Genomic DNA, 19,589 nt, shown 5'->3' with positions numbered 1-19,589 from the left:
GCACACCATTTATCTAAACAAAGAGGATCTAATTTAATAGAGCAGAACCCAATCTTGGACTACCTTACCCAATGTACCATAAAATACTGTTGTCCAAGATTAGCGCCAATCCGGGTCTGTGAGCCAGCCCATTGCATGCAGTTTGTTTTGAGAAGTGGTCATGTGTCGGTTTACCAGAAGTCCCAGGAAAACAGGGATAGTCCCAGTTTTCAGTCTTCTTTTTTGTCCCAGTCAGAAACAGTAATTTTCTTAAATCGTCCCGGTTTTGCAAATTTGTACAAAATGGTAGCAAGTGTGCTCAGCAAGTTGACAGCACAGTAATTTATTCTACAAAAATAAAATTCAGAAACTTCTGGATAACTTGTTTAATAATTCTGATTATGTGTTTAATAATTAATATTCTGTTTAATTTACTGGACCAGAAACACTCACTGCATCTCCTAGACCAGTCACCCCCCGCAATATGCATTTTTTGTTTTTAATAAACCCTGATCAAAATTTGCTGTGCTTTTTGTTGATTGCATACAACCTGCACTAGAGCTTTGTATTTTATTTCAACCTCAGGCCATACTAATGATGCAGGTCACTCGCAGAATGCAGCATATTCTATGATCCTCAGTAATAAACCATTGGCTGTAGGTACCTGTTTGAGCTTGTCAAGGGGCCCCAGCTCCAAAATGTGTTTTCTTTCGTACGTTTTCGTCCCAGCACCTGTGTGTGGTGTGTCAGTTCATTTCTGTCTCATGGAAGTTTTCCATTAATTTCTTTTCCAGACGGATAGAGAATTGCCAGAGTGCGGATGAGTTCTACAGCATGATGGGGTGTCTGGCCCAGGAGATGCTAGAACACAACCTGATCGACTCCAATGATCTCATGCAGGTCAGTGAAGCGATTCTTCGTTATCATTGAAAGCTCCCATTTCTTTATTTTTACCATTTATTCAGGTGTTAATTTGTGAATAAAAAAGGCACCTGGTTATTTTACCAGCCAGTAATGGGTTTAGATCTAATTTACCGTAACAGATTGTTACCGAGGTCAGAGGTTATTTAAGACGTCAATGGCACACACCGTCTGTTTACACCGTCACGTTATGGCTATGGAACATGCCTGGAGACGGGCAGGTTGTCTGAAATATTGCAATATCAGTTTTAAAAATAATAATAATTGCACACACAGGTACTGGACACGAGTGAGAGGTTAGGGCAGGTACAGTATACAAGTTTTGATTAAAAACATTTTTTTTACTTTTTTCTATAGCTTATATGCACATGCCCTCTTGAAAAAGAACTGTAACCACCAGAAATGTAATGTGTTGTCACAGCTCATGATATCTGACTTTTGGTTGAGAAAAAAGGATCCTCTGATGTTAGCACACGTTTCCTTTGCAGCACACAAGAAAGTACAGAAGGCACTGGATTGTCAACAAGCGGCGGTTATTTTTTCATACTATTACATTTAAAACTTTCGTTTGAATGACAAACGGCACAGAACGACCGCACTGCAGTTAAATTAAAATACAATTAATTGTTAAATGGCAGAAAAATCACCTATGCTTTTATTTGTTACTGTATTCCTGTTTGCAAATACCTGCACACTCCATTCAAATACAATACATATACAGTGCACTTTTATAAGTTTTATAAGAATCACTAATATAAGAGTCACCACATATAGTGATCAAAACCACTGGGACAAAATCATTCCTATACTAACCATGCTAAAATACTCCTCTTGTAAGAATCAAGCAATCCGCTTAATCATTTAGGGGCAAACGGACTACATGTAATACGGTACTTTATCAAGTGCAATGAGGTGTACAATCAATAAAGCTGTTTTTGAATTTGATCACATCTCACGTGATTAGGCATGTACGCTGCATGGATCGTGCAGTGATGCAGGAAACACTGCATTGTTTGTAATCAGACAGTAAGTGTGCTACTGCATTGTGCAGGTATGTTTTTTGTGTTCTGTAAGTAAAAATCTGTTTCAGTAAAGTGAATGCACTTTCATTGAATACATACTGAGTACAGCACTGTTATTGTGTGGCGGTGTGGTGAGGGGGGGGGGGGCATTGCAGAGTTTTGCATCTCCGCTTAGTGAAAAACTGTGAGATTTGCATCGCAACTGAAAATAAGTAAGCCACAGATGCTTAAATGCAATGGTAGTCCTGACAGTAAAATACTGTACTGTAATATCATTTTAATTCAAAGGCCATTACACGTAACACTGCACAGAAATTAAACTAGGCACCATCACGAGACGATTGGTTCTCAAGTACGCTGTAGTAAAATATGATTCTGCAGAGTAAACATTATCGTGATCATATAAGATGCTGCTTACCCACGAGGACTTGTTTTGATTGTTTTGATGTATTGTTCTCTGACTGAGCACCATTGACATTTGTATACTGTATTTAAACTGCTGATGTGCAGAGGCCCGCTTTTGCTAATTGTAATGTGACATGGCCGAGCACAGTGTAAATGATCAGGCTGGAGTCTTGATTTACAGTTTAAAACTAGTGCTGATTTTATTTTTCTTACAGTGCGGTGGGGAAATAACCCCTAATAAAACAAAATGTAACATGTTTGTTTCCAAGCCTAGCAAGGTTAAAAACCGCAGGGGTGTACTTTATTAATTCTGCCACAAGGTGGCACTGCGCTGCTGGTTCACTCTAATACCATCAATGGTAAAAGAGGAGCAGAAAATGAATGCACACACACACAGGTGCATCAAAATAATAATACAAACAAAAGGTGAAAGCAAAACGTTAAATAAAACACAGTAACAAAACTACAAATAAAAGTTGCTACTTTTGCAGCGTCCCCCATCGTCGCTACTCATACGGCTTGGGTCTTCAGCCTGCGCTCTGCTATTTCTCTGCTATACTTTGTGGGGTTGCGCAGGGTTTCCCCGCTAACTACCCATGTCCACCTCGGGTCTGTAGCTGATTACTTTAAATCTTATTGTCTTTTGTTCACGGTTGTCTTCCTCAGCCTGGCTTGCCTGTCTGTCGCTTCTCCTCGCTCCAGACACTGGCATTTTATTATGGTCTGAACCGCAGTTTCCGACCAGAGCTCCCGCTGTTATTCTTCCTAAAGGGGCAGACCTGAGGAATAGCAGAGCATTATTTTTATAGGTCGAGCACCCCTCAAGGCCCGCCTCCCGACCACTCAGAGAGAGAGAGAGAGGGATAGCGAGCCCTCACCCAACCTCTCCGTGTCACTGCCATGATTGACAGGCGGACCCTTCACGGCTCCCAAGCTCCTCCTGCAGGATCATATATGCATCAGACAGCCAGCACAGATCTCGTCCTGTTACACCAAGCAAGCAAAAATACAAAGAAAATACAGAAACAGAATAAGGGGTTTTAAGAAAAAAACTGTTTACAGCACATTTATAAAGTCATTTGACTTAATAGTGTGAAAATTGTGGCAGAAAACAAAGTTTGGGGAATGACTAGAAAATGTAAATTTGTGAAGAGAATTGTCTCTTACGTCTCACTCCTACACACTCTGCGCCTCATCAACAAACATATACCGCTGCCTATTTATCCCTGTAGTTAAACTCTGCTGCACTGATGTACATGACAGATATCCCTGCGCATGGTAGAACCTAAACAAACATGATAACTGGACATTTTTAGCTCCCAATATTAACTGTGATATCTTGTAACAATTGTAAGTCCCCCTGGATAAGGGCGTCTGCTAAGAAAAAAATAATAATAATAATAACTTAGAATCTAACGCAGCTTCCTTTGTTTTTCTTAAATTCGAGTTCTTAGTGGGGGGTAGGGTGACCACCTTTTCAAAATGCAAAAAGGGGTGGGGTTGGGTGTTGTATGTTTACACATCAGTGCTGTCACTTCAACTTTTAGAGTCAGCCATTTTGTATAAACAAAGACAAATCTGTCTTACCTTGAAATTAAAATAATATTCTACTATTTTTTTTTTTTTTGCTGTCGCCAAAGCAGATCAGTGTCAGGCCGTTGGGGAACTGTGATGTGGGAGTGTAACAAGTCACATGATAGTGGGACTATAGGTTCAGGGTTTTCAATTAGTTTTGAAGCATGTGACACTTACAAGGTAGTAGGGGGCACCAATGTCATCGAGGCGCATCGCAGTGAGGGGGGTGTCCTCCCTCCCACTGGGAACATTTTGAAAAAGGGATCAAATTTGTGCATTCTAGCACATTTTTGCATGGTTTAAACATGTGCTAGACTAGTAGTGGTCTGCTTGTAGTGTCTGACAAAGTACTCCATTAGTGCAACGAAGGAGCTTTATTTCAGCACTGCTCACAGCAAGGCAAGATCAACAAGAAGAAAATGGACTTTAGGATGGTTAAGTCCCCTGCAATACAAGACTGGTTGAAAAAATGAATGATTTGCCAAAAAAAATTGATTAAATACTCTGGTGCAAAATATTCACTTTCATGCAACTTTAAATCACACAAGTTATACAGAGAATTGTGCAAAAATAAATCAAAAGCAATATTTGTACAATTTGTAGCAGTTTAACTCTTCAGTACATGTTAGTTCTCCAAAAAAGTGAATAACTGTGCTCCTGTTAAATGGATACCTCAAATCACATCATCAGAGCAATACGGAGCTAGTCGCAGCTCAAATCTGCAGGGTCTTCTCACACTTCTGGGAGGATCTGGTTCCAGGATATCTCCCACCTCTTGTGTACAGTGCACACAAGCCTGGCATTTTCTTAGAGCAACGAATTTATGTTTTCCAACCAGTAAGTAGCCTGTCCTGTTCAGATGAGTTAACAATCCAATTTAATGTATGCGTAACAAATTAAAAAAATCCTTAAATTACATAATTATTTAATAATTAAACTAGACTTTTTTATTATTACTATTGGCTTAAAACATGTTCCTAATGCAAAAATGATGCTAGGAAATGATCCACCGTTAAGACGCATCTCATTCTCCGCCTGGTCTGAGGCACGTGTTAATTATGATGACGCTAAGGGTCAATTAATGGCACAGTACAGATTAATGAACCAGACATATAATATGCTAATGAGAAAATTGGTCTCTAAGGGCATGTTATTCTACGTGTGACGGTAAATGTCGTTTACACATCACCTGATGAAATACTGTCATGTTAAACCCTGTTACTGGCATGATAAAGGAGTCAGTTTTATGAATACGGGCCCTAATGTACGGATCTTAATTTACAGCAGCTCCCATACAGTATATGCTTCAAGTTCTCATCTGCTTGTACCCCTTGGGGGGGGGGGGTTCGTGCCTTATTGTTGCCGTCGGTAGCTGCATGCCGGCCTTTGCCTAGCTGTGTTTTTAATATAATATTCAGGTCTGAACAATACCAGCAGCGGGTTGATTGTGACACTGTTGTTGTTGTTGTTGTTGTTGTTGTTGTTGTTGTTGTTGTTGTTAAGAGCCCTAGTTTTTTTGTTGTTTCGCCGTTTGGGTTGTAAAAAAATAATAAGTCACTTTCTTACTCATAGGCGTTGCATCCTAAAATGTATGTATTTGCTTGCAATTGTAAGTCGCCCTGGATAAGAGCGTCTGCTAAGAAATAAATAATAATAATAATAATAATAATAATAATAATAATAAAATATGTATCACTACAGAGCACTTTTGTCATTCAATTCATGGAACAGGAAAGATTTTTTCACACAGTTCATCATTTGAAAACTATCAGTCGCTTCTTTTTCTATGACTCAGGTTTTAACGTCTCTGCTTCCTATTAGAGTCGTAGTAAATATGGTTCATTAATCGATTTGACAAAAATACCATTAAAAAATAAAATACAAGATTCCCATAATCTGTTATAACCGATAATTCATGTTTTATATTTGTTATATAAGTATGTATTTATATAAGTACTGCCTTTAACTTTAAGGACATCCAAAAAAGGACATATAAAAGTTTACCATAGTAAAAGCATAGCAAAGTGTAGTAAAGCACATTGAAGGCATGGTAAACCACAGAGCGGTATGGTAAAGCAAATTGAAAAACAAACCATGGTAAACTAACCTTTATAAAAGTTTCCCATAGTAAAAGTGCAGCAGAGTGTAGTGAAGCACAGTGAAAGCATGGTAAAGTATATTATATCATGGTAAAGCATATTAATAAACTTGGCAAACCAGGGTAAACAATGATAAATGCAGAGTATAATCATGGGCAAAACTGCAAAAATACTGGTAAACTTTTATAAGGGAAAGCTTGCAGATGATTAAAAAATGTAACCGGGGCTTTAACAGATGCACATCCTGTAGTGTCAACCAGTCACTGCTGTTAAACACTCATTTACTTGCCATGTGGTTTTAATTGTAAAATTACAAAAACTAAGATGAAAAACTAGTTTGTAGAAACAGAACGGAACAACCCCCTTTGTAGGGTCCCCCTTTTCTATGTGACGTTTTCTAATCTGTGCATTTCGAGGGCAGAGTCATATTGCTGCAGGAATGTGCCCCCACCAAAGGAACTTGGTGCCCCAAGCCAGATTTTACTATCCTACCACAAGCCATGTCTGTGCATTGGGACAAGATCTTACAATTTCCTTTGTAAAAGACCCACACATGTAGCTGGTTTCACAAACCCAGATTAGCACTGGTCTTGGACTGCCTCATGTTAATTTAGGTAAGGGAGTCCAAGACTAGTGGTAATTGGAGTATGTGAAACCAGCTGATTATGGTAAAAGTGTATTTCACTTAAGAAAATATATTTCAACGCTGTTAAAAAAACAAAATGTACTGATCGCTCCTTGAGGAAATTAATAAAGTGAAAGAAAAATGCAATCTAGTATTACACCGATTTAATATATTTTTTACTGAAGCCGATTTTATAGCTAGATGATTTCAATTTACAGAATTGTATTGCAACTGAGTCCTAACACAGTTGTTATTATTAATAATATTATTATTATACCAAAGTTCTTCTGAAAAAGGACACATACTATTGTTTAATTATGGGTTGGTTTGATTGACCTGTACCCTTGGAATCGCCCTGGATTGTGTTTTAACTTCATTCAAATATCTGCATATTCCAAATCAAAGTATAAAATACAAGCTAAGCACCAAAAGCGTTAAGCAGGATTTTTAAACCATTTCCTTCAAAAGGTTTCCCAGTGGACTCTCCATGTCCTCTACCCTGTGTTCCTGTCAGCTTTGGTTTCTGCACTGTCATTGTGCTCCAGTGAATCTGAGGTCTGGGAAATTTATAGCTTATAATTTTTGTTTTCTTCTGCTTGTCCTACAATTGCTCATTGATTCCAGGCCAGTCAAAGGACTGTGTTGCAGTGCCAGCGATGCGCCTCTGTGCATATTGCAGCTAAACAGCGTGGCTACTGGGTATCGGGTGTTCATTAATTCTTTCAGCACTAAAGGGTTGTGACAGATTCAGTGACGGGGTCTGTGTAAGCCTGTCTGCAGAGGGCAGTCTGCCCTTTACTTAACGGAAACACTCCTGTCCATAATGCAGCCGGTGTCAGAGAATATATGCCCCCCCGGAATATTGGTTCCCCTTTCTGAATATTTGTACCCCATTGTTTTTTTAGTAACAAAGCCATCTTTCTTTCCATACTCGTCTATATCCATGCACTTTCAACTAAAACCATGATCCGAACCCAAAATGGTGCCACTCTTAACTGGATTCCATTTTGTGTCTTCTGGGTAAAAGCATGTTACTGGCTGAAGCCAGTGAAGGGGTGGGTAGAATCTCACTGTCCACGTGAAATTACCCCAGAAGTACTAGACAGTCAAAAAGCAAACAGAGTTTTCTTTAACCTAGTGTAGGCCCAGTTATCAGGCCATATTTTAAAAGCCTTCACTCCAGTTTTTAGTTAATTATTTTTTGATAAATGAAAATTCAACAGTGATGTACAAAACTGAGAAACCAGCAAGCAGAGAGTGCTGAAGAGACCTTCAATTGCATGACTTGCATGTTTGATACTAGTTTTGTAGTCAATAGATGTGTTTTCTCATCTAAAAAAATAAAAAGGAGTTCATTAAAGACTGGAGTAAACTCTTTAGAAAATATGACCCACCATGTTTTTAAATTAAAATACATGTTCGTTTCTTTCAAAACTGCACATTTCAGACAAATGCAATACATGTGCATGGCAGAGAAATGTTATGGGACCATTTTGTTAGTGTTACTGTTAGGAGTGAGGGATGGCCGAAGAAGTGTAGTGTGAGGACAGTGTGTCCATACAGTAGATTGCCTTTATCAGTAATACACATTTGTACATCCACTTGTCTGATATTTGCACATTCGTATCACTCTGCACATTATCTTTGTGTTCGTTATTTCCACACAACGCATTCCCATATGCATTAAGCTTTCTTTAACATCCGTCAGCGTATCGGCGTAACTGTAGATGGAAGATAACGTTGCTTCTCCTTTCCATCAGTGTTATTTTTTTCAGTATCTACTACGTGTAGTACGCTTGGAACCGACTTCCTGGTGTTCTCTCTCCCTCTCAGACTAGCGCAGCTCCATTTAAAATTACCTGCAACTTTCCCAGCTGTCAGTTCTCCTGTCTGCACTTGTGGGAGATGTAGTCTTTTCCCCCATACACTTGGAGCAACATTCTTTTTAACCCTTTTTATGCCAAACACAAATGTCTGCATTTGTTTATGTATAATACCGTTTCATACAACTGTGGCAAATTATTGTAATCCTTTTACAGGCAGCAACACTAGAAATACCCCACTGTTTCTAGTGTTCTTCTCTGTTTACAAACCTCTATTTGCCACATTAGCTACAATTACTTTAAGGGGAAACCACTGGCAAATTTCCCCCTTCATAGTTAATGGGCAATTTGCCTGCAGTGGAACATACATACGACAGCCTCCTCTCTATTTCAGTCAACCGGGGTCTCAGTCGCTACTGGGTGTAATACATGCTAGCACTGTAACTACTACTACTACTACTACTACTGTGCACGTTTTTATTAGTAAACAAACCTAGAATCACTGTATTGCAGAATTTGGAGCACTTCCATAGATGCATGTATCTGGACTGGTATTGACATTTAGATTTAAAATCGCAAACAGCAGGCTGAGTGTTTTTTAAGCACAATGTATTTCCATTTTCCGTTTGAAGAATAAAACAGCCAGAGCTTTCCCTTCCCTAATGACCTGCGGAGAGCTATCCCTGGGCAGACGCGCTTTGTTTTTCCACATCTTATTGTTTGCATTGGAGCGTCTCACCTGCTTATTTCCTTGTTGTACTCGCAACAGATCTGTAATAAATCTATTTGCCTGACAGTATTCACACATTAACCTGGTACCAGACTGCCACTGTAAACAGACCCTTCAGTATCGCATTTACCATCGACTGAACTATAACGGGAAACCTCTGTAATGCATGGAAAGGTTAGTGAGCTTAAAAGAAGTGCTCGCCAAAGATTAACTCTTAGGCTTCAGGAATGTTATCACTGGCAGTATGCAGACTTTTGTTCTTCACTTGTGTTTTTTTTTTTTAATTTTGCAGGGATGTACTGATTTTTCCACAATTCTAAATTATGGAAATTGAAGCCCCTGCTTCCTGCTACCTGATTATTTCCTGTATTGTAGGTCACATTATGTGATCGCAGCTAGGCCATTGGAGTAATACTTCCCTACACCCCAAGTAATAACAACAGAATCCTCAAAGCTGATTGGACTGAACACTGAAGCCCATAGTGAAGAATAGACCTTTTCATAGATCAGGGTAAATCTTCAATCAAAACCTTTATTTATCCAGATGAGTGAACGGAGAACAAATTCTCATTTACAATGATGACCTGACAAGAGGCTCACAGCACCACAGCAAACAACATCAAACTCAATAAGGAGAACACAAATACATAATCAAACATAAAACATAAAACTCAGCAGCAACTTAGCAGGCACAGAAGTCAGCAGTGAGTCAACCCTACAGCTAAAAACAACCTCAGATATGAGTCGTTGTAATTTGAACTTTTGTTGCTGCAAACTGAAATGAATGACGACCAAAAACTGTTGATACCCTGAGTACTGGTTCAAAGAAGCCGTGGAGTAATTACAGAAATTCGAGAGATCAAAAATCATAATCAAGTGACTGTTTAGTTCTGTGATGTAACAACTGAATTAACGGTCGACCGAAGGAGACACAAGTGTGTGATTCATGTGTTTTAAACAAGATCCTGCCTGGCAGCCCTCCAAATAAGCTTCATCAAACGTTCTTTCAAACTAAAATGTACAGTAATTATCCCTGTTCCCTTTCAAAGCAGGTAAAGTACTGCAGTATTGCAGTCACTGCTCCAGATAAGCTGTGTACTGGGTGTTTTACACATTGAAAAAATCGGAATTACTTCTGATATCTCAATTTAATGTGTAACGAATACGCAGAGCAAGCTTGAGTTTGCAACATCAAAATCAGCACGCACAGCTTCCCACAGTAAAAGCACAGCACAGTGAAAGCATGAGGTATAGTACAGCATGCAGGTAAACTATGGCAAATGCATGGTATAACCATGGGAACAGCATGGGAAAACGGCACAGATACCTTGATTACCTTGTATAAGGGTGTGTGCTTTGTTAACATCTCTAATGGTTTCCCCTGTCAGACTGTGTACTCCATGGCTGAGTTCCCATTCCCTCACCTGGCCGAGCTGCGAGAGAAGTACACCTACAACATCACCCCCTTCCCAGCCCCTGGGTGAGTCTTCCTGCACCAGGGACTGCTGACCGGAGATCCACACCTACATACAGTTACCTGCTTTGAAAACAGACTGATAGGGAACTTCAGTTATTCAAATTATGTAATGATTTACCACTTATTTAATATTTCGGATTGAGCTCGTCACAGAAATCAGGTGGGGATCATGGGTGTTGATTGGGCTGATTCACCATTCAGAATGAAACGAGTGAAGAAACAGCTGCACAATCCACACAAATCCGCTGCAGCTGTTCCTTCACTAGTTTCACTCTGAATGGTAAATTAGCCCGATCAACACCAATGACCCTCACCTGTGGAGAGCTCCACCCAAATAATCAAATAATCAGTTTGTACCACTTAAAAATGTCTAATTAAACAAAATATGAATTCAAAATGTCACTGCCAAATTACCATTTCACCTGTCTATCAGTTAAACTATGTTCATATACACATAATGATGACTTTCAGGTAGAAAAGCAAGCAATTTATTACAGTGGATTTGTTGACTGCTTTTCTTTAAAAAATACAGTTTTGAGATAGAAAATGAATCCGTACAAGGCGAATGGATGAGGTCATGGAAAGGTTTTAAGGGATATTTCGTGGTATTGTGTCGCATCCAGAATTAGAGGCTACGAGCTTGCTACCTGTACACTGAGGCTAATCAAGCACATATTCAAACCTGGAATGGGTGAAACTGCTGTGCAATAGGAGTCTTATTTCATCCCTGTAATGTTTAGAATGGATTTGCCCGTCAACCTGTACTTCTCTTGTTGTATTAAACTGTGCTATGCTTTTGGGACACTTTTATGAAGGTTGCCGTCCTCTCTGTAGACCAGAGCGCACGGCTGATGCTGTGCTGCTGTTCTTGTAGGAAGCTGGGTAAGAGCCGAGACAGTGACGAGGAGATCGATATCGACGATGAGGATTCGCTGGTCAGCGCAGTGGGGTGTCTCGGGCCCTTCAGTGGCCTGCTGGCCACGGAGCTGCAGAGATACCAGAAGCATCTGACAGGTATGTGTGCTGAGGATCTACTTTAGAAATAGCAAGGTGGAGCCATCTAGTGGCTATAAGGGAAATATATACATTCTGTAAATGGTTGTAACCTGCTGCTTTCCGACAGCAAAGCGCTTGGATTGTGGTAGTGAGAGTGGAAAGATAAAGCAAGGCAGTTGTTATGCACTGTGGCAAACTGATCGCTCATGGATTGTACTTACCTGATTATTAGGGGTTAACCGTGGAGCCACTAGCCATGTCCCAGACAACAATTGTAAGTCGCCCTGGATAAGGGCGTCTGCTAAGAAATAAATAATAAGGAAGCAATAACACACAACAGGGTGTTCAAATGTGGTCCAATATTGGCAAACCTAGGGGTGTTACACAGCGTAGGCTTGCAGATATTGGGCCATATTTGAACACCCTGGAGTGTGTTATTGCACTTCTATTATTATTATTATTATTATTATTATTATTATTATTATTATTATTATTATTATTATTATTATTATTTATTTCTTAGCAGACGCCCTTATCCAGGGTGACTTACAATTGTAAGCAAATACATTTCAAGTGTTACAGTACAAGTAATAATACAATAAGAGCAAGATAAATACAATGACTTTTGTTCAAGCAAGTACAAGTGTGACAGTACAATTCAATAATACAGCAGATAACAGTGACAGTGATAGTTACATCAGGATATGATTAACTACAAAATACTGCAGATTAAACACTTGGCAAATTACAGTACTCTGAAGTACAGGATTAAATGCAGTAAAATAGGGGGCAGATAAGAGCAAATAAAGCGCATTTAGGGAAGGGTGATAGTGTCCCAGGGGAAAAACAGAGGAGTTCTACAGGTGCTGTCTGAAGAGGTGAGTCTTAAGGAGGCGCCGGAATGTGGTCAGGGACTGGGCGGTCCTGACATCTGTAGGAAGCTCATTCCACCACTGCGGAGCGAGGGTGGAGAAGGAGCGGGCTCTGGAGGCAGGGGAGCGTAGAGGAGGTAGAGCCAGTCTTCTAGTGCAGGCGGAGTGGAGAGGTCGAGTGGGGGTGTAGGGAGATATGAGGTTCTGGAGGTAGCTGGGTGCAGTCTGGTCAAGGCATCTGTAGGCTAGTACAAGAGTCTTGAACTTCTAGAATGGCAACCCAATCAGGCAGAGTGGTTCTGAAAGTTCTAAGCTGTGCTGCTATGGTAACACATCTGCACAGGTTGGAACACTTGTTTCCCAATGAGATTACTCCCTCTATTCTTGCCATTTTATAATTTTATGATTCTGAAATGCTAAAACTGCTAAAAATACCATGTGCTAAAAACATTATGTGCGCGTGCTGCTGCACCAGCTCTCTGTTATCACAGCTGTTAGTCTGTATTGATATTTGGTGCCACTTTCTGGACTGCAGCGCCATCATTTAAACTAAATCCACTATTTAAGTTAAAAGGAAAATGCTGACTTTGTAAAACATTATAGATTATTGTACTTTTGTTTATTGTTTTTAAGTCATTGTACAGCTTTGGCCAAACTTTTAGCATCACCCTACAGAGTTAATGAATTTTGCTTCATAAAGTCGAATGCAACCTGCGGAGTAATGTTACGTTAACACATTGAATTACACACTGTTTTGTAGTTTTCTATATACTTAACGAAAAAATGACAATTTGAAAAATATGACATTTTCGAAATCTAACATGAAATACTGTACAAATTATATTCCTCTGGCTTTACATTGACTTTTCTTTTAATAATGTCTCAATCCTTAAATTCTAGGTGATGCAAAACCTTTGTCCATAGCTGTACATTATAGGTTTCTACAGTACTGGCCCACTTCAGCTACAATGCTTTAGAGAGCCACCCCTGGCAGGTTCAATGATAATGCCACATGACTTTAAGTGACATCAACATTAAAGTATTTCTCCAGGATTATTACCTAACAAGTTACTTTCCAAACAGCAGTTCAGATTTTTTGTACATCATGTTTATTGCATACATTTAGAGTGGACTATGATTTGAAGAAACAAAACACAAAAACAACAGCTGGATATTTGTAAAAATGAAAGCGTGAAGTGCAGTTGGAAAGACAGAGAGACGCTGTGTACCCCTCAATAACTGTGCTGAAGAATATCGTCAGCAAGTTTCAACACTATGTGTTTTCTGTTAAACTGTAGTGTGATGTACAGCAGTATACAAATTATTTACTGCAAGACTAGGGGTGAGGGGTTGTATTGCTCATTTAAATACCCAGGCATCTCTGAATAGATAATAGTCTCCTCTTTTAAAAAATATGCCGAATATTTTAATGAGCCAGAGTAGAATGTGAGTAGAACATCTCACAAGTAGAATGGTGCCCCGAAATGTTCTCCTTTCTCTAGAAAAGCAGTACAACTGGGGATGGGGAGTTTGCTGCCAGATAACTTCACACAAACTACTTGCTCAATATGCTAGGATTTTAATGAGCAATCCTTCTCACAAATATGATTCAGTTACCAACAATGCTGAATGACTGGGTGGAGCATTTGTTCTCTATTTTACCCAGAAAAGTGGTGCCTACCAAGACTAGTACAATATTCATTGTAGTGCTGTCCTTGGTAGTCCTTAGCCAGAAACCTATTTTTGAAGAGAAAATGTCATACCCAGTCATTCTGCATTTGTATTAAGTGAATCATATTTGGGGTACAACAGCTCTTATAGGAGGGACTGCTCATTAAAATCTCTTGTATATTTTTACAGAGATGGTTTTCTATTCAGGGATATCAAGATATTTAGTGAGCAAGTAGTCTGAGTGAAGTTATCCGGAAACAAACTCCCCATTCACAGTTTTACTGCTTTTCTAGAAAAAGGAGAACATTTCAGGGTACCATTCTACTTGTGAGAGGTCTCGCACATTAATATATATATATATATATTAAGATGATTATATTTTCAGAGGTATCAGTATTTAGTAAGTAAGGGGTCTGGGTGAGAAAAAATGGTCAACCGTAGTCTTGCTGTAAATCATTTGCTGTTTCCAAACTTTTGAACACTACTGTACCTGCATTTGCCCACTATATCCTTGTTTTTTGGTTTACAAAAACACATACTGCATATACACATTTTTAAAAACCTAAGAACTACTGTATGGTCACAACATCTCATTGCCGTTAGACTAATTCAGATAAGTTTCCTTGGCAGAACAGGCAATGCAGTGGCACAGCTCTGAAACACACAAAGCGTTCTGCAGCTTGCAAACCCTATCTGATGATGCATGTTGTGCAACATACTGAAATGATAACAGAAGCTAAACAGAACAATTGCAAGTGCTCGAGCATGATAATTCGTTTGAACAGAGAATGCGTCTTGCTGATTGATAGCCTTGCTTTGCTGAGGCACAGCGACTCTGATGTGCACCGTCTGCCTTGGCAACCCCAGCAACCAAGAGCCCCTCAGCAGAGCGAAGAACAAGGGCTTTTAAAAGAGTTTAACACAAGGGCAGCGGCAGAGGGGGTAGAGGCTTAAGGGATTTTATTATGGAAGAGGCTGATGTGTTCACCATGACTCACACACTGCACAGTGCCAAAGTAACCGAATCCAGTGACCCGTTCGCTCTGGATGAAGCAACATGGTAACACTGCTCTGAGCAGGTCTGTGTTATCAGGCCCTGGAACAGAAACAGCTGCCAAGGCAACTGGAACTTCTGGCTCCAATGAAAATCTTCCATTTGCCTTCGGGGGTCGTGGCTCAGACACACTTAGGATATTTCTGGGTGTGCTTCTTAATCCATGTCATTCCCTGTGACCTGATCCGACGCCTTCCTATTCTCTCTCGCTCTGGTCTCCAGATCACAAGGATGTACAGAGCCTGCGCTCCAGTAACATTGCAGAGCTGAGCCCCGGAGCCATTGATTCGAGCCGCAGTGAATACCAAGCCACCTTCAACAGCATGATGATGGAGAGGATGACCACAGACATCAGCGCTCTCAAGAGACAGTACTCCCGGATCAAACGAAGGCAGCAGCAGCAGGCTAACCTCATCTATATCAAAGCAGGTAAGTGCAGGGGAGAACAAAAGAGCGAGGGTGTTTCAGACAAAAGCCCTTAGAAAGAAAAGTAAGTGCAGTAAACTTGTTGGATTTCTTGAAAAGTAACAAGTGCACTGCACCGTGTTTAATTTTCTTTCTGCACAGCGGCTTTGTCCAACACTTTTTTAAACCTTTTGTGTACATCCCAAAAAAAGCCTTAATTTTGTATGAATATTTAACAGACAAATGTTTTGACTTTTTCCCCCTCAGATTGTATGATTGTTTTAAAAGTTATTTATGGTTTTATTCATTGTATTATTATTATTATTATTATTATTATTATTATTATTATTATTATTATTATTATTTATTTCTTAGCAGACGCCCTTATCCAGGGCGACTTACAGTCAAAAACAAAAAATACTGAGTTGTTGTTGTTGTTATTATTTATATTTATATATTTTTTTAAAGAAGGATTTAACACTTCAAAAGAGAAGTATTTTAATTGCATTGTAGCTACAGTGTACTTTTGTATTATTATTCAACAGATGTTCTTCCAAGACAATGATGTGATCGGGACAATAATTGTGTTAATGTATGTAATTATGTTAGTCATAAGCAATTTTTAAAATTATATTTCACCTAATATAAGTGTCTGGTTCACAGAGCCAGATTAGCACTAATCCTGGACTACACAATGTTATTTTAGGTAAAGTAATCCAAGATTGGTACTAATCAGTGTCTGTGAAACCAGCCCGAAGTTCTGAAATACAAGCATACCCCTGTCTAACAGAACTCTCCTGATTTCCAGGACTGATGATGATCTGCTAGTTACGGGCGATCCTCTATGGGACAAATGGCCTGTTAACGTTCCTAACATGTCTTGTTTTATGCGTGCGGCCATTGGCTTCACTTTTTTGTGTTTTTTTTCCCCCCCGAATCAGGTACAGAGGAGGAGCCTAACCCTGGGATTGTGAGTGATCCCAGGAGCCAGTCCCGGAACGGCACGGAAAGTTAGTGTTCAAGGTTTTCATATTGGGATCTGGGAGTCAGAATCATATGACGGTGGTTAAAGCGATGACAGCGAAAGAAATGTACAAGGACAGTCTTTACTAACTTAAAGACTTTACATGAGGGTATAACCATGAAGCTTGGTTTTGGCTTATTGTTTTAACATCAGTGGGCGGACCCAGAATAGTACCAGCGTTCCCCACATTTTCCAAAAGATCTGAGAAACCTCAGAATTGATCTCCCCCTCCCCCTCTGCAATTCCTCTGTTTGTTTGGTTAATTTGGGATTTTGCCTTTGATTTTCAGTATCACTGTGCCTTTTGCAGGTACGTCAAATTGTGTCATTGAAACTGCTATTTGCAGTTGAGTCAATTATATGGCCCTTCAATTTATGTAAATATTTAAACTTTATGACACCAACTATGGACCAAAACCAGGTATTCTAGTTTATTGTCCTTTTTAAAAACATATTTAATGGTTCACTTGTAGAAGCTGTTAAGATTTTGATCCTTTCTTGGTTGGAAATATAATTCCCATTGAACAGCACTTTGAGCCATTCCAGGTTCTTGTGAGAGCTTAATTACACTATGTGGGTCTGAATAAAACCTGGAATGACATCAAGCCTGTTTGCACTGGGAGTCTCTCTTGTACTTCAGAAACACTTCATGAACTTGGTGAAAGATCTCCTGGTGGTAGCAGTGGTGGTGGATTTTGTCCTTATGCTGGGACATTTAAGTGATTGATTTTCTTTCTGGGTTTCACAGACCAGGGACCCACCACCAGCCTCCTGCCATCTCAGAGCCATCATTTCCCGGTCATGAACCACCTCCTCCTGGGCAAAAAGCTGAAGCAGACCCAGAGGGGCTCCCAGAACAACATTGTGCACATCCAAGCAGCCAAACCAGCCCCTCTGCCCCACGAAGACATGAAGACCAAGCTTAACTCCCCCTGGCGCACACATGTCCGAGTCCATCGCAAAAACCTGGCCAGAGCCCGGGGCCAGCTGAGCTACGGGGACACCATAGGACTGATCAAGGAGCCAGGGGACCAGAGCCCCAAACCGGGAGGGGATTTAACACAGGGGGGCTCTGAGAAGTGTGGGGACGAAAAAGAACTGGCAGGGGGTATAGAGAAGGAGGAGGATGAGCAACTGAAGCAGGAGGAGGAGGAGGAGGAGAAGCAGAAGGAGAGGCCGGTTGAGAAAGCTGATGGTCAGTCCCCGGTGCCAGCTTACCCGGACGACAGCATCACAGAGGTTCAGCACCAGCTGGAAGCTCTGGAGCTCAGCCCTACCGCCGCTGATCCAGAGCCGCCCCGGTGCCAAAGGAAAGCGTCCGATTCCTCTAGCTCTGAGAGCGGGGGGTCCAGCGTCCCCAAGACCCAGCCCTTCTGCCCTTTCCCCAGCGTCAAGCCGCTCAGGAAGTCGGCCGCGGCCAGGAACTTAGGACTGTACGGGCCCACATCCCGGACTCCCACCGTGCACTTCCCTCACATGAGCAAAAACGTCAACCGGCTCTCCAATGGAGGCAGCGGCACCAAGAAGCGGTGATGAAACGGCAGTGTGTTAAAGACTGAGGCTTTGAAATCCATTCCGAACACTGTTTCAGCACCGTTTCAGCAAAAATGTTTAATGAAACTCTACTTTGAACCAAAAGGTATCAAGAACTGCAAACTTGATGTAATTAAGCAAAATGGGCTTCAAACAATCTCCCAAACAAAACACTCTTTAACAGTCCTTTTTTGTGGAAAGGTCCAGATTATCACTTAATGAGGAAGATCTCTGTGTTCCGTAACTTTTTTTTTTTTAATTATATATTTTTCAATGTATTAACAGGGCGTAGTGCTATATTTAGAAGTAAGGGGTCACTATTATCTACCCCCCCCCCCCCCTGCTATCTCAACCCTACCATGCTGCCTGTAGTCCCCGTTTCCCCATACACTCAGGAACGCAGTTTATCACTAGTAGTTACGGTATTTGAAAGGGCTAACAAGTGTATCAATTGATTACAAATTCAGACAATCGGGTATTGAGGTATTATTGTAAAGCAACTAGACTTACAGCTATTTATATTAAAGATAAATAAATAAACAAATACTGTACATATTTTCACAACCAGTTTTATACACTAATACACATATGATTAAAACACAATCATTATTATTATTAATCCTATGCGTAACACTCCTGTAAGGCCACAGGTACCCTTTATTTGTTTGTTGCAATTGAGTTTTATCTTCTAAGTAAATGTTTACCTTATTTTATCTACATTATTTCTTATATATGGGTCTAAAAATAAAATTACTTCTAACTGTAAAACGCTGACACCTCAGCACAGCGTTGATACAGATTCCCTTCACCTCTCTGCATTATTCACACCTGTTGTTCCAGACCAGGCACACTATATTCAAACTTTTTCATCTCTCAAGGGTTTCTTACAGTTATTGTATTCTTTGCTTATTTGTATGGGTTATACACATGTATATCTCCATATATTAATAGGAGCAAAACAGTTCAATATTCTGCACGTGAAGTACGGAAGCAGTGCTCTCCCTGCCTTAGAGAAGTGGGGGGGCGGCGCTCCCCCCCGACCCCCCAGCACTACACCCCTGTGTATTAATTAATTTAATTGGCTATAGTCACTATGTATCTTTAGAAAGCTTAAAGTATACAAACTAAATGACTCCCTTAAATCTTCCCTAATGCATTACCATCACTTCTTAGTTCAGTTTCCTGTGTAAAAGACGCACACACTTTATGGTAAATGTGATTTTTATTTTTTTAAAGGGATTTTTTTTTGTTTGTTTGTTTACAAAGCTATGAACAAGATGTCTGCTTGGAGTGATCAGTACATTTTGTGCATCTTTTAAAAAAAGCAAATGTATAAATTAAGTGATGACAAAAACATTAGGAAGGATTTACAGTCAGCA

General features: G+C 40.1%; 1 protein-coding gene across 4 annotated transcripts in view; it reads left to right on the top strand.

Moving 5' to 3' along the window:
* Positions 1-18,750, top strand: part of LOC117420098 (TBC1 domain family member 30-like) — a 42,951-nt gene extending 24,201 nt beyond the window's left edge. For 2 of the 4 annotated variants that reach the window (XM_058986394.1, XM_034033618.3), the window contains 6 exons: positions 774-879; positions 10,568-10,659; positions 11,531-11,670; positions 15,472-15,678; positions 16,596-16,664; positions 17,426-18,750. In XM_058986394.1, the coding sequence (XP_058842377.1) occupies positions 774-879; positions 10,568-10,659; positions 11,531-11,670; positions 15,472-15,678; positions 16,596-16,664; positions 17,426-18,210 (1,399 nt within the window). In that variant the 3' untranslated portion in view covers positions 18,211-18,750. The remainder of the gene's footprint in view (positions 1-773; positions 880-10,567; positions 10,660-11,530; positions 11,671-15,471; positions 15,679-16,595; positions 16,665-17,425) is intronic. The other 2 variants (XM_058986395.1, XM_034033619.3) reach the window with 1 other exon arrangement.
* Positions 18,751-19,589: the final 839 nt, after the last annotated feature.

Source organism: Acipenser ruthenus, chromosome 14 (genome assembly GCF_902713425.1).
Source record: "Acipenser ruthenus chromosome 14, fAciRut3.2 maternal haplotype, whole genome shotgun sequence".
NCBI classification, from domain to species: domain Eukaryota; kingdom Metazoa; phylum Chordata; class Actinopteri; order Acipenseriformes; family Acipenseridae; genus Acipenser; species Acipenser ruthenus.
Note: the sequence above shows the minus strand (reverse complement) of the source record. Positions and strands in the feature narration are given on the sequence as shown.